General features: G+C 39.8%; 1 protein-coding gene across 2 annotated transcripts in view; it reads left to right on the forward strand.

The window, feature by feature from the left end:
* Window positions 1-15,870, forward strand: part of scaper (S-phase cyclin A-associated protein in the ER) — a 97,260-nt gene that overhangs the window by 39,386 nt on the left and 42,004 nt on the right. For both annotated transcript variants that reach the window (XM_018763772.2, XM_018763773.2), the window contains exons 20-22: window positions 2,037-2,173; window positions 8,480-8,545; window positions 8,649-8,775. In XM_018763772.2, the coding sequence (XP_018619288.2) occupies window positions 2,037-2,173; window positions 8,480-8,545; window positions 8,649-8,775 (330 nt within the window). The remainder of the gene's footprint in view (window positions 1-2,036; window positions 2,174-8,479; window positions 8,546-8,648; window positions 8,776-15,870) is intronic.

Here is a 15,870-nt window from a genome sequence, read left to right on the forward strand (position 1 = left end):
TTGTTGGTGTTCTGTGTGGTAATGAATGCGTGTTCTTTGTCCCAGTAGTTTGGTTGAGACCTAATTGCTTTTTCCTTTAGCCCTGGCTTATTTTGACATAAGTCATGTCTATGTAGTGTGGGTCTGAAATGCTAATAAAATAAGTGCCTCTGTCTGTACCCTCATACAGCTAAGTAGCAGAGAGGTCACAAGGGTCCGAAGTGGTATTTTCTTACAAACCTGTGTCCAGCTTTAGAATGACTGTTTTCTTTATTGTGTAATAGAAGTAGTTCCTTTTAGTTAATGCAGGAATAGCTGGATTGCCTGTCAGGAAGATCTTGAAACATCTGCCACCCTAGGAAAAACAGGGCAAAGTCCTGCTGTCAAGCCAGAGTTCTCAAGTCCTGTGGGAGATCACAGCCAGAGGTACTCAGCTTTTCAGGGGATGCAATATGGTGCAAGGATCAATGTCAGTGGAAGGCCCGGCAATAGCAGGAGGGGAGATGCCACCACCGAGCAGCGTTTTGTTGGGCTAATGTTCTGAGCAAGGGTAACAAGTGTTCCATTAAATGTTTATTGTACAGTAAAACCTGTCTGTTCCTTGTAGTGCTGTATTTTGCGGTTATCACTGTACAGGCAGGATTGCCCGACCTAAGTTTTTCTTGATTAAAAAAAATCTGATCGATATTCATTTCAAGCCTATAAATTGGATGCTAACAAGTCAAGACATTTAAAGTCATGTTGCTTGTAGGAAAATTTGTATTACATGCCCTGTTAACACAAATTCAGCATTACCAGATGGATCATCTCCCTCGCCGTTTTCTGTGTTGAGGATCTGTGCTCATTTTGTTGGTAATGAGCAAGTACTGTTCATTTCTGCTCAGTATTTTCAGTTTATCCTGACACTATACTCCAGGAACTGGTTACTAACTTGGATTGTAAAATGGAAATACTTTAAAATTACAAAATGCTTTCAAATATTCCTGATTTGCACATCAGTAGTGTCACTTTTATGCTCCACACCCCCATAGTCTAAGGGAAAATCCAGGTTTTCACATGAAGTTTTTGCTTTTTATCCGAGTCATAGTGATACGGCCTTATCCATCTTTGCTGAATGGAATTTCTTATTCAGTCCTCCCCAGAATAGGGTTTTCATGGCAGTGAGTAGGTAGTGAGGTAATTGGTGACTGGTACAAATAGCAGTTTTTTTACAAATAGTTTTTGAATGATTTCATCATGTCTTTTTCTCATGGGGTGTCGGTCAATAACCGATAACCTTTGTGATATAATTTACCCAAAGCATTCCTGCAATGATATGTATTTAAATAAGCATGTAAAAGACGCAAGGTAGTTGGTGGATACATTTGCTCCTCACATGACACCGTAATGGAAGCAGGTGCTACTTAGCGCAGGTACTTTTTATTATGTTCACAGGTCTGATTCTTATGGAAATACTCCAGAAATGTTTTTGGATTCCATTTTAAGTCTTATGCTCTCTTGGTTTTGGTTTAGTAATTCTATGTGGGAGTTACACATTCAGGTTCGTCTAGTGTAAATCTTATTTTTTTCAGTGTGAAAGGGGGGATCGCTGGCAGCTCAGAAGTCTCCATCAGAGAGCGTAATCTATTTTCTATACAGGGACTAGGGGAGATTAGCAGCTGTCCAGCACCTATGTGAGGTTGTACCGGCTTGAGAGCTGGGTTTTGGGTCAGCAAGGGAAACTCTTTCAAGTGTTATGGGTGTATCAAGTGTTTAGCCTTGGTTATAGGTAGGCTACAAGTTCTTGGCTAAACAAAGAGACCATTGGCAGGTCTCACTATGGTGTCACCTCCTTTTATCAGACCTTTGGGCTTTTTATTATTAATTTATCAGAGGCTTGAGTCTTTGAAGTTGACAAACACTCAACTGGTGAACTGAATTCACTAAAACTTGGGGGCAGGGGGGGTGGTCTCTTACTGGCTATTGGGTCATGAGGGTTTTTATTGTGTGTGAAGAAAAGAGACAGCAAAACAAAGAAAAGATTTAGTCTTGGATTTTCATTATGCTGTATATTGTAGGAACACCTGTCCCTAAAGAAGTACATCGTGGATATTGTGACAGACAGCTCCATTACTGTGGAGACCACCAAAGATGGGGAGGAGAAGCAGAAGGCGAGGAGGAAGGCGAAGAAGCTCCGTGCCCGGATGAACTCCAGGTGACACGCCTGTCCTCTTTTTGTGCATCAGGGATGTCAATCTTCCCCTGGGGGCTTGAAGGATGCCACAAAAATGTAAGGGTTTTACGAGGATCGAGCTCACGGAAAAGCAAAAAAAAGTTATATGCCTCACTGCTGTCTTGAAAATAACACTGATGAGTCTAATTTATAGCCACTTTCTGTGATTGGGGAGGAAAACTGAAGATCGATCTGAGGCTCCTGCTTTCACCTGTTAAGAGCTTTTCTCGTAATTGGCTGCTAGAGTGCTGCCAAAATGGCAGCCTCCTCCAGTGTACAATTGTATGTTAAAGTATGTGTAAACCATGCCTATTTTTCTTCCCCTGGGTTTATTGATTTTTAAATGAAGTATCAAAGAAAATCAATAGTAATCAACAAATAGAAGGCACCACGCTCAGGTGTCAAATCCTGGGGCTTGGCATAATCAATTTTGTTGCCTGCCACGACACAAGTGGCAGTAGGTTGAAGTGGTGGGAAGTAAAATGTTGGAAACTGTGGAATGGAAAGTGAGTTGTGGGATGAGCTATTTGTCACTGATGGAGCCAGAGCAGAGTGTGCTGAGACCACACTGGCTTGTCCCTTGCTGGCTCATCTGACGCACACTCACTTTGTCTAACCTGTGGAGGGGAGTGTGCCAAGACCATGCTGTCTTACTGCGTCCTTCTCATACTGTGGGCAGACTCTGCTCGCTCTTGATGCCGCAGTTGCCTAATTTTTCCCAGAGTTTAAAGTCGCACGTCTTTGAGCCTAGATCGTTTTACCCTATGATCGCTGCTGGCTTGCATGTTTAATGTAACCTGAGTGAAAGTGCACAACATGTGGTCCAAATGTCATTTCCCATACCACGTTTGCCTGTCTATCATACCCAGAGGCGTAGTTACACACTATACTTGGCTTTAGCTGTTCTGTGGCCACATTACCGTACTAGAAATATTTTTCCACAACCAAAGTAAGACAACGTAGTAACTGTGCAGTGATGATCATATTTGACACTGTTAACACTAACAACACTAATTATTTCTAAGACTAATACTAACTAATAACACTAATAGTATTGCATACTAACACTAATTCTTTCGAAGAAAAGATATGCCATACTTCAGGCATAGGCTCCAAACTACTGTGACGGTGTATTGCATGAGGTTACAGATTGTGAATGAATTACAATTATTCAGATACTGAAAATGAATGGGTAGATTCTGTCGTTCTTTTTTTATAATTTTATATTAATGTAAACTTTCTTTTTTATTGAAATAAAACTGCAAACAAAAATCACACAAGGCCATTCATAATAATACTGCCTTTCATTCTATACATTTTATCATTAAAGTTTACCTATTTCTTATAGGTTAAATTGCCTTTTACTGTTTTGGTTTAGCAGGGGGGTGCAGTGGAGTGGTGTGTCCCCGCCCCCTTCAGCTGTACGCCCCGTGTTGTCGAATTAGGCTCCAGCTTGCCGCGAACCCACTCGGGGTAAGCGGGTGTGTGTGTGTGTGTGTGTGTGTGTGTGTGTGTGTGTGTGTGTGTGTGTGTGTTTCAGCTTGTTTTAGCTCTTGCTTTAAAACTTCTTGCTTTACTTCTCTTTAGAACTGCTAATGGCAGACACGGTTGACAGCTTGGATGAGAGTTGCTAGCAAGTGGAGACATGGTTACAAGACAACTAATGTGCATGTAGTTGGGAGGCTGATCACCTTCTGTGGTCCTGAACAACATCAAGACTTACATACTGGCTCCTTACACAATTGGGACTGTGTTCATAACATGATTAGTTCTTAGCTCTAATGTTACTTCATCCTGCCCTAAAATGATGGAAAATAAAAATGTCACCTCCACATCTTCCTGATTAATCCTGATTGTTGAATGATTAGTCCTGTAAAGGTGTAGCATTGATAGTCTTGACGACCACTGACACTCAGGAACACCAAACGGGACCTGTAAAGTTTGGAATGGAAACAGTCCTCCCATTCTTCTTCTGCTTCAGTGCATATTACTGCCAACTAGCAGCTGGATGTGAAAACATGGGTTGCTTTTGCTTCAGAAAAGATGGAAATTTTGGAAAATGGAACCAAAGAAAATGGATAAATAAACTGGACAGTGTAATTTTTAAAATAAAAAAAAAAAAAAAATTCATAACTCAAATGTTTGTAGCTCAAGGACCCTGTATTTTGAATTGAAATTTCTGTTCTTATAAGGCGCTTCTTCATAGCTGATTGCTCGTTACATAACTTTTAAGGTACAAATTACATGTTCCTAAGTACAAGTTCTTGTAATATGAGTTTACATTCTTAGAGGAGAGATTGTACTTCATCATAATTACTGTAGTCTGCAATACAGTAATTTTACTGCTAAACTGTGTGGTGCGCTCTAACCCTAACCCAGTGTCCATTTCTTACTCTGCATTTTTGGGGTTTTACTGTGTTGTCAGACTACACTGCGAACCACAGCTCTGCTGCCAGCTCTCTGCGGAGTGCCTTGCTATGAAGCAGCCTCAGGTTCACTCTAGCCCTGCTTGACATCCTGAGCCTGGCTTTTCTGTCTGCGAACCTTAAAAGCTGTACTGTTCTCTATAAAACACCCATTGCTCTTGAAAAAAGTTGGAGAACTACCTCTAAATACCAGACCCCACGTTCGGACGCTCATGGCACTATTGTAAGAAAAGGGTGCTAAAGAGGGGTGCTCTAGGGTTACTATCATTCACTGGTTTGTACGAGCCGTGAGAGGTAGGGGTCCACATCCACGCTGGCTAGATCCGAGCATCTCCAAGAACACCGTCGGCTTTATGAAGCTCCTTCTGACAAGTCTTACCTTCTCATTGTTCTTATAGTTCACTGAGAATAGCCCAACATTTAGCTTTTTCTCATGCTATTTAGCAAATTTTCTTAAAACTTAGATATTTGAAATTAATCTCAAATGTTACAAGTTGCCATTTCCTTTTGTTTCCAGCAGAGCAGGTTTCTTGGAGCTCTTTAGCAAGTAACGGAGTACCCTATGTACTGCTTCCTCTTAAAAGGATGCAGTTATATAGTTAGCTTTGTGGAGAACGAGGATCATAGCGTTTATGTACATGTTCCTAAATGTTGATGTATGGCTTCTACATGTAAGGTTCCAGGGATGTTGTTTTCCTTGAATACTATAATTTCTTCCTTGTAGTTCCAGAGTGTTCAAACATAAGTATATATACTGTATATATGGATGCTGTCCCCCACAGTTTTTTTTTTTTTATTTTATTTTAAATATTCATTTAACTTGACTTGTTTCTCCAAAGTGACTTGGTGTTGTTATCTACAATTATTTCCCCATTTATATAGCTGGTCAATTTTACTAGAGCAATATAGGGCAAGTAGGGTACTACACCTGGAAGTGAGATTCAAACCTGCGTCCTTTAGGTTGAAAGGCAGCAGCTTTGACCGCTACACTACCAGCTGCCTGATTAGAAGTGATAAGACTTTACTATATAAAACAAGTGTTTACGTAGTACGACGTTATGGGGATGCAATGGATTGCTCTTCCTCAGATCAGATTTTAATTTAAATTTTCCTGTTTTTAATTACTTATTACAGTGTTATCCTCCTGCTTTCTAGTAAACATGGTGTTGTAATGCCAGCTTCTAGCAACACTACTTGTATGGCTATGTAACTATTAACGTGTTCATTTGGTCTTTGCATGTGCATATCCATATTCTCAACTGTGTGCAGACGATTACATGGACTTTTTTTAACAAGCCATTTTTTAATGACACAAGATGTCTGCATTCTCCATCAGTAGAGGTGAATGGAGGGACAATTTATGATAAATGGATTACTGTATTACTTATGCATTGTATCTTTGTGTTTTTTTTTCCCTCCACATACTGATTACTAATATTTATAACCATAGCCCATTTAACTGGGGCTGCTATTGCAGGTAATATATTGCTTAGCAATTGCTCCTCGTTTAACCCCAAGGAGCGTAAACCTGTCACAGAGGAATACGGTAATATCTGCATTGATTAAGGGGCAAATATAGTGCAGGGACCGTTACCGTTTTATCCATTTTTCTCTCTACCGATCTGATAAATATCAGAAATATGGAAGAGCGCTCTTGATGCATACTTTAGAGATTTTTGTTCTCACTGGGTGCTGGACCAGCCTTAATATTAATTTTAATTTTTGTATTCTTTCATGTAGCTCTAATGCGACTTTTTTGTATGCGTATATACAGTATCTCCCATCACAATGAGTGTACATTGTGACAGATACTCCAGAGCCTCCATCAAAGTCTTAAGCCTCTCTTTTTGTTTTTATTTTCACTGCGATGAATTAATGTATCCCCCCAACCCACCAATGAAATATTCCTCAAATGTACATAAAATTATTTTTCACACACATACATGCTGTAATAGGGGGGCGCGGTGGTGCAGTGGGTTGGACCGGGTCCTGCTCTCCAGTGGGTCTGGGGTTCGAGTCCCGCTTGGGGTGCCTTGCGACGGACTGGCGTCCCGTCCTGGGTGTGTCCCCTCCTCCTCCTCCGGCCTTACGCCCTGTGTTGCCGGGTTAGGCTCTGGTTCACCCCCACACTGCTTGGGAGCAGTGGCTTCATCCAGTGTGTGTGTGTGTGTGTGTGTGTGTGTGTGTGTGTGTGTGTGTGTGTACATGCTGTAATCTACTAAAACCAAAGGTGGATGTAGCTTATCTCCTTGTTGGAAAATGCCTTCATTAGTGGTTTGATTTTGTCACTCATGTTCATAAAGCATGACGGCAGTAAAAGTGTACAGTGCTAATATCAGTTCCTCAGAGGTTTCTGTAGCTTAGGAGGGTTGTAGACAGCTCTGAGCTGTTCCACCTGGCTTTTCCGTTTCTGAGCTCCAGTCTCCCCTTCCACACACCCTCCAGTGTAAACACTGTCCACTGCTGCTTGCGTGGGGCCATCCATCACCGCCCTCTGCGTCCGGGAAGGGGAGTAGACGGCTCCCCCTGTTTCCATGTCATTGCATCACCTTTTGAGGTGTGCTGGGGGTGGGAGTGGATTAGAGGGAAGAGAGGGGGCTGCTGACCACAAGTGCAGCCAGAGAAACCCCACCTGTTAGCCTGGAGTGCCCTGAGCTGTATTTTCCAGCGGCCTTTGAACACAGGACAGCTCCTGAAATGTTTGGGATGTTGTTCTCAATGCCTTCGTTGTCCATTTAGTCTGTGTTTAGAGTAGGCCTTGGTTTACGGTCTTTCTGGAGAGCCTCTTTAGGTGTCATTTCAGATAATTCAGTTTTTCCCTTGTTATCAAATACTAGGTGTCATTTATCAAATACACATCAGTTGCACACAAACTCTTGTTTTTGGAGTAAGTGCTTGGAAACATTGCTTTGTTTAAATCCTTGATAAATATACATACTCTGTTCCCTTACAATGTTTGATATGAATGAGCTTGAGATGGGTAACAAGCACTTTGCATGGCATGTTACAGAACATAGTTCTTTGATAGGTCATCACCTTATTAGAACTTCAGATTAGGATGTCGCCTTAATCTCCTAGTTGGCACATACTTGTAATGTTAAGGAGGCTATTACAGTATGTATCAGTCCACTTAAGGAGAATGTTCCTGTACTTTGATTGACAGTGCTTAACAGGGTTCATTGAAGAAAGCCAGGGCTGCTTATTAGGTTGTGGTCAGCATTTAGCAAAGTTAACCCCCTCTTCTGAAAATACTCAGTTTATCTGCTGGCTGTTGACAGTAAACTCCCTCTCTAGTCTGGTAGCATCTGACTTGCAGTTATCAGTGGCATGTAATTAACATTGGTCTGGTCTGCTTTGCTTTGCTTGAGGACTAAACTCTGAAGTGTGAGGCTTTCACCAGGAATAACTGTCAAAGAAATTCTACAGTGATGTACAGTGAAATGACTAGATTCCTCCCATGTTCCTGAGGTTGAGAATCATGCGGTTTTTGGTGGGAGCCCTTGAGAGTTTGCTTTTTAGGATGCCAGTGATTTGTCTTCATTGGCAGCTGTAAGTGTAGTAAGCTATACATATGCCACACTTTTGTTGAGGGTGGAGTTATTTATGGAACTGCTGTGACAGATTGGGAAACGGCTGTCCTTGGAAAATAAACAGTTATTTCTATTGTGTTGTCGTGAATAGAGAGGAGAAAGGTCTATGTAGAAGCCAGGAAAGCAAGAACAGGAAAAATAAACAAGAGCGTCAGGGTTAGTTTGGCCTAATGACCCTGTCCTGTCTTCTTGGTTTTCTTATCTTTTCCAACCTCAGTGCTCCAAATGCATGAGACTCTCACTGAGCCGTTTTGTTTATTTCTCCTCCTCAGGGCTAAGGAGTATGAGATCTCTTTGGAAGCCAAGACGCAAATCCCTGAGTCCCCATACAAGGCCAAGTAGGTTCCTCACACTTACCTCTGCAGACGGTTATGGTGGTCTGTAGATACTGGTATTGTTCCATTCAGCAGCTCAGTTTATAACAGGTGAATTCCTCCCCAGGCTGCAACGTTTGGTGAAGGACCTAATGAAGCAACTCCAAGGGCAGGACAGTGGGCAGTGGGGCAACAACCGGGTGTCTAGCCTGGACAGAACACTAGGGGAGGTTTCCCGCATCCTAGAGAAACAGGTACTGTAACTCAACTTTCTCACTCATTATCCGTTGACTGTTAACGGTAACTGGTCATTTTTCAGCATCCTTTTTGAGCCAAGGGCTCAGCAAGAGCATTAGCTTTAGGTGCTGTATTATGCACACCTCAAACAGAAGTGTTTCAGTAGTTTTTGTAAATGTGGCAATATTATTCTATTCAACACTTCTGACCTATTGCACAAACGCTCAGTACGCAAAGGTTTCCGTGGTGTGGTTGAGTTTCAGGGAAGGTCAGTTCTTTGCATGCTATTTCTTATCCTTGTCTTATTTTGGAGATTGAGTCTTTTTTGGGTTTTGCCAGTGAGCTCATTCCTCTGTCCCTCTCTTTCTGCTGAGTGAGAGCATTTTTCAATAAAGATGTTTGCTATCGTGAGTCACAGGAGAGCAGAATGAGTCAAATCTACTGCCATGCTCCCTGGAAGAAACAAATTTTGCCTCTTTATTTGTCTATAACTCAAAGTCTTAACATATGTATGATAGGGTGGAACTTCTAGTAAAAAAAATTCAGTGTTTAGTTATTTGTAATGCAAGCTCGGTTATGTTTGCAAAGCACATATGTTATTGATTCGATAACTCCCAGCTTTCTATCTGACTAAGGACAGGCTAATACGTATGCTTATATTACCTGTGCTCTTTGTGTCAGCGTAAACTGATTTATAGTATGACTTTTCCTTGTAAAAGAAGCGTTTCTAGCATTAGTATAATCCAGATTACCAGGAATAATAGAAACCTGCGGTTGTTTTAAGATCCCCTTAAATAATGCTTTATTCATGGCTGTTAGTGAGAGGCCTTTGTGTACTTTACCCTTCGCTGCTCTGCTTCTCATCACTGTGAAGAGCAAGTTTCCCATAGTCTACCGAGCATGAGGGACTGCGCGTAAGAAGGAAGACTTGTCCATTTGATATAATTTCAGAAGAATCTACAATTGTCAATAATAGAAATTGATACTATCAAGTTTTCTAAATGCATGTTGTGAAATTTAAGTTTGGAAAAAATTAGCTGTCTTTTTAATAAGAAGAAAAGTATAAAAATGGAAGAAATTTGGTTTTCTACTAAATTGATTGCCTGGCTTTAGTAATTCACTGGTAAAACTTGATTTTAGATGTAAATATTAAGTGAGGTTGAAAGGTTGTCTTTACTTTGAGCTAGTTTTAATTTTCTTTTGAAGTATTACAAATCACTCTGCATTTACACTGCTATTTAAAAATATGGTCTTTAATGAAACTGACACTGAAGGGTCCAGTGTTGTGTCCAGCCTCCTAAAGTGTATTCTGATCAGGCTATATTTGAATGACCTTCTATCATAAATTTACTGTTGGCTTTTTTTAATAGTGAATCACTTTACATAATTGTCTTATAACATCTGAATGAGCTACAGGAGATTATTTTGTTGTATGGTTATTCATTTTCACGATTCCTCATTGACAATGTGTGCTAGAATGTTAAATGCTTTATAACCCCTTGCCTCACATCCTTTTATGTTATTACATGTTCACTGACCTTACACTTTTTGTTCATTAATATATTTTGACTTGATGGTTTTTTATGAGCCTGTGTGACACATTATGTTTCTGCGTGCTACCTGAAATTAGCATCATAATGATAAGCAGTTTGTCTACCAATATTCACTAGGGCTGGCTTCAGCTCAACACCTGGTCCAAAGGTGTGTCCAGTGTCAGGCTGCACTGAATGCGATTGGAAAACTCGTGAACCCTTGAGGTTAGCGCCATCAATCAAGCAGGTCCAGTTCAGTGGAGAGGAATTAATTTCTACAGCACCCTCTGCTACTTCACTACTTATTTGTCCACCAGTAACAAACTGTTTGGTCTTCCCATTCTACTCCCACTCCCGCTTCCCTGGGGAAATTCAATTAACAGCCTTCTCCCCTCCCTCATGTCAATGATTGACACAATCAACTTTCTATCTGCCACACCTTCAACATGTGAGCCATGTCCTATGGCTTTTATTATTTTCTTTATGGCTTATTGCTCTAATGTAATAATATACAGTGTGTGTATACAAACATGCACTGTTTTTATAAACAGAAACAGCTGCCCATTCAGTCCCTCCATGACCTTATTGATCAGGCAACTGGTAATAAAGAGACGGCATGTGGGCAGTTCAGCACGTTCCTCGTCTACATGCCTTACCCCGTATCACTCTGAACTTGCATCTCTTAGGGGATAAATAATACTCCTAAGCACCCAGTTTCTGTCAGTGGCTCTTTGACGCTGTCATCGATATGATAATGTTTTGTATGTTTATAGAAGTGAAAACTTTTGTAACTGATCACCAGCTATCAATATGTGCTCAAGTTTTTCCCTTTCTGCCCTTCTCTTAAGTATTCGGGAACATGATTTTAAACTCATTCTCAGAATCGTTTACTTCGGTACGCACACATTCATGAGCCATTTCCAGGGAGTTCTCAGGAGAGGTAGAGTAGTCAAAAATGCTTTGCAACATTGGGTCAGAAAAATTCACGTCACTTTACTGTGACTAAAATGAGGCTTTTTAGTGAACTACTCCGTTTTCACAGCTTCAGTATACAAATACAATATATATTCACTCATGAAAAAAGTATGTATAATGCATGTATATCTCTGCCAATAAAATTAGCTGTCGTCAATTAAACTAATCAGATACAAATGAGTGACATTTTGCATTGTCACACCTAAGACTTAGTGACTAGAATGCAGATTAGTGTACTAAACTACTTTCGAATATATATACCTATTTATACAGCTGGGGTACTTTACTGGAATAATTTAGGGTAAGTACTTTGATAAAGAGCAGTACAGTTAGAGCACAATTTCAATCTCATGTCCTTTGATTGTAAGCCAAAGGCTCTACTCACCGCTGCATTTTGCCTCAAACAAATAGTATATTAGTGAGTAGCAAAACACACTTGAAGATTGTAAACTCATGACATTCTGGTGAGGGCAGGCAGCTTCACACATCGATTTGTCACTGTAATTTTTTTCCATTTTATATTATTTCTGAGTCTTTACAGAAACTACCCAGAGAGTAAACAGACATTCCTGTCTATTATTACACTTTTTATTCAAAACTGATAGTAGCCAGATGCTAACAAATGTATATTTATGTGATGAATCAGTCACTTCCTGCAATTTTGGTGTCCTCAGTGGCAAATGAGACATGTAGTTAGTGTTTGACCTTAAACACTTAATTTGTTCTATCCACATAATCCTCCATTACTCTCAAAATCACTGTCCTTTCTCTACTTCACTCTTTTTCATTCACTCGTGCCAGTTGATGCACAAGAGAATGACAGCGTTGCATTATGGGTGTAAGGCAGAACATGAAGATATTGTAGAAATACTTTTAATTTTCAGTCACTTTCAAGTAGGTTGAACTTTAATGTTGTTTCATATTAATAACAGATAAAATAAACTGGTGTCCTGTCCAGTGTTTTATGCCTGTGCCATGTGCTTCAGGTATAGAGTTACACTTAGACCCATTTGGGCTGGATTATCCACACGACCAGACGGCTGGTTCCAAAGGAATGTAGTAGTGCGCCATAAGGAGGGCAGTACGAAAATGGAAAAACTAGTCATCCTTACATTAAAACTAGGAAAATGGGTTCATGGTATTCAAAGTTACATTAAATTACAATGATGGGGAAGTTCAGAGAAAGTGCTGAAATATTTCTTTAAAAAAAAATAAATAAATAAATAAACATTTTGCCAGTACCACAGCATTCACACCCCCGCCAATGCACAATGCCTATATCATACTCACGCTCCCTAGGTAAACATAAAATATACTCATTATTCAGTCTCCTGATTCCCAGTTTCCTTGTATCTAGTGTGAGATTATTGGCATTACTTGCTCTAATCTGTTTGGATTTTACATAGAAAAAACAAAATGGACAAGTACCAAAAAAAAGGAAACTCCGTATTCCATTATTTTTCAATTTCATTTTTTTTTTTTTTTTTGAAAGTCTGTTGCTTATAAGAAAGAAATTAGGACCTGTTAACTTGGAATAAGATATTTCCAAACTTTCTAGCACTTAGTTCAACTAGATTTGTACTTGCAACTCTTCAGGAGTGTTTATAAGCAAACTAAAACACTTCAGGCTAATAGTCCTTTGAGTGTATTAATAAAAACAGTAATTCAAAAGATATTGTTTCTAGTTATTTTCAAAACTTTAAGCCATTACCACGTTAGGAACGAGTAATTATGGTCCAAACACCAAAAAGTGTATCGAGTAAGGGCACCAAAAACACTGCTGGAAAAACATTTAAAACCATCTTAACTCAAAATTTCACACTTTTTAAACAAACAGAAAATAAACATAGATTTTCCTCCTTAGAGTTCACTTCCCCAGCTCATTAATGAACTGGATGGTCCATAAAGATGTACCAAAGCTCAACATTTTCCTCATTAGTCAGCACTAATCTCTGGTTGGTCTCATTACACAGATTAATGTTAAACCTTCATTGTATTAACGCTCTACTCGTATGTTCTGTTGGTTACACGCGATCAGCGGTCTGATGTACAGCTGCTAATGGTTCACAACAAAGGTGGCTGTGACTACTGACAATGACCAGTGGAAGCTACAGAATCCATTAGCTGACAATGAGGCAGTGTGACTAATAGTTTTCAATAAAAGTGATTTGGTTTTAAGGAGAGAAATTCAAACATTGCAAGAGAAAATATTTAGTAATAACGATGGTGTGACAGAAGTCCCCCCCACCCCCCCTCCACAAATGTACTTGAGTAAAAGTACAAAGCTTCAATGTCAAAAATCACTCTTAAAATTGCTAAATACTCTTAAAATGAAATTTTCTCCAGAAATTAAATTTAATACAAGAAAGAGAATAAGTACATCTTGTTATTGCCCCACCAGAGCCACCTATTTGTTTTAAATGTAGTGCCAGTTTGGCATTTCTGCCTAACAATGTAACTGTTACATTCCTGTATTCACTTGTATCTGTCAGCATTTGTATTTCCTTATATACTGATTGTTTCTCTGTTAATTTTTTTTAATCTCATAGGTTGGTGTGGATGGGAGTGAAAATCAAAAAAAGTGCTCCCATAGGTTGTGCTGAAGAATTGTGTTACCGCATTAACTGTTCTTTTAAATGATCTTTGTATTTAAGAGTGATCAGCCCAGCCCTTTAGGGTTATAATTGCTGTTCCAGGTCACCTAGATTTTTGTCTGAGTCACCTTGGGGAGCCGCTACAGTTTGGGACTCTGATTGTGAAGCAGCATTGTGTGTATTGTTGACTCGCGCTGCTCAGATTTGTTTTCTCTACAATATCAGATTCATTCTCCCCTTTCTCCACTTCTCTCGTGGGTAACACCCAACACCCCATTCCTTCAGTTCATCCCACCCACTCAAGCTCCAGCCACTCTTTATTTTTTTTGTCGTCTCTGACCCCAGCATGTAACTCCCTCAGCATCTGGTCTCTGCTAATGGTTTATTTTGTGTAAAGCCGGTTTTTTTTCCCCCCCGTCTATCTTTTTCCTCTGAGAATTTTCAGGAAGACTTCTCCACCCTCCCCTCGTACAGGTGATAAGCTTACTTATTTACACAATGACCCTGATGTCTGTCACAGCTTTCAAACGGAAAGTTTCCCAAGACTAACAAAGTGTGTCCGGAACACTGCTGAGCCACTGTTGAGCTGCGGCGCAGTGCTGCTTACATTTATATTTGCCTGCTGTCAGGGCCTCACTCCCTGTTGTGGCTGGAATGTTGTACCCAGTCAGGGGTTGTCCTTCACTTAGAGGTTCCATCAGCCCTACTGGTTGATTTGTGGGTCTGATGGTTATTTATTTAATTTATTTATCCATCCTGTCGCTATGTTCTTGTATTTTTTATTAGTTATTTGTTGTGAATGTGTTGCATAAAAGTATATTCCATTTTTTGCTAACCCTTTGTGAAATGCAGGGTTGCAGTGATTATCAGAGGCTGTTCTCCTAATGTAATTACTATAAGTAGCCATAACTGTCATAACCTCGCTGTACTGAGCTGTTCGTAAAATATCATTTGCGATAAATTAATAGTAAATCAAAACACACAAGGTCAATCATAATATTACCTTTCAAGAAAATTATATGCATTTTATCACTTCAAGTTTTAAACTGACAAGTCTTTCCGCTACCTTTCACCTGTTTTAGCACTTTCTTTGGAAATTTTTACTTTAGGTCTTGCAGAAAAAAGGATAAAGAGTTACAGGATTTCTGGTTGACACTCAAGCCAGCACACAGCTAGAAAATAACTGAGATACGCAGTATAATTCACACAGAATCCCGTGTAGTGCTGTGCTCAGTGTCATAAAGGCTCGTTTTTAATAGAAATTCATGTGTGTGGATAGTTTGCTGTGTGAATTTTACAAAACCAATTATACATTTTTGTAAGTGCAAAATCATCTAAAAATTTTTTTTTTTTTTTTTTTGAGAGAAGTATTTATTTTTCAGTATTTAATATTTGTTTTTTTTTTTTATTATTTTTTTTCCCCCCCAGGAGTTACAAAACTAAGTTTATGGTCATTCCTGAAACTGTAAGGGAACCTTTCTGCACTCTGCGTATTGTTCCTCTCATTCTCATTTCTTAATTCAGACAAATAATGGTAATGTTCAGACAAGACTGCAGCTAACATTTCCCATTGTTTCTGGCCAAATCAGTCTCACCAGGTTATGAATACAGTCATTCATAAGAGACAGCGGAGACTGTCAGCCAGCAAGGATTCAACAGCTTAGGCTTGTTTTGACATTTTCATGAACTCCTGAGTGTTGAAGTTCATCAGAAGAGAAGATTCACTCGCTTACCTCACACACTTGGAGAATGCTCAAAAAATGCCTGCTGGAGAAAATGATTGGTTCTGTTTAAAAGCAGCCACTAGATGGCAGTTCTGATGGTGGTGCCTCCTTGGGAGTCTTCCCTGTTCCTGTTTAGCGTGAAACAACTCTTTCTAGTTCTCACACTCCACATTGTTAGGATTAAAACCCTAACCCCACTTTCCCACCAAAGGGAAAACTGGACAGTGTTTAGGCATTCCTGAACTCTCTGCTTTTGGTCTCGTCATGTGCTCAGAACTAGTTCTTAA

Source organism: Scleropages formosus, chromosome 11, assembly GCF_900964775.1.
Source record: "Scleropages formosus chromosome 11, fSclFor1.1, whole genome shotgun sequence".
NCBI classification, from domain to species: Eukaryota; Metazoa; Chordata; class Actinopteri; order Osteoglossiformes; family Osteoglossidae; genus Scleropages; species Scleropages formosus.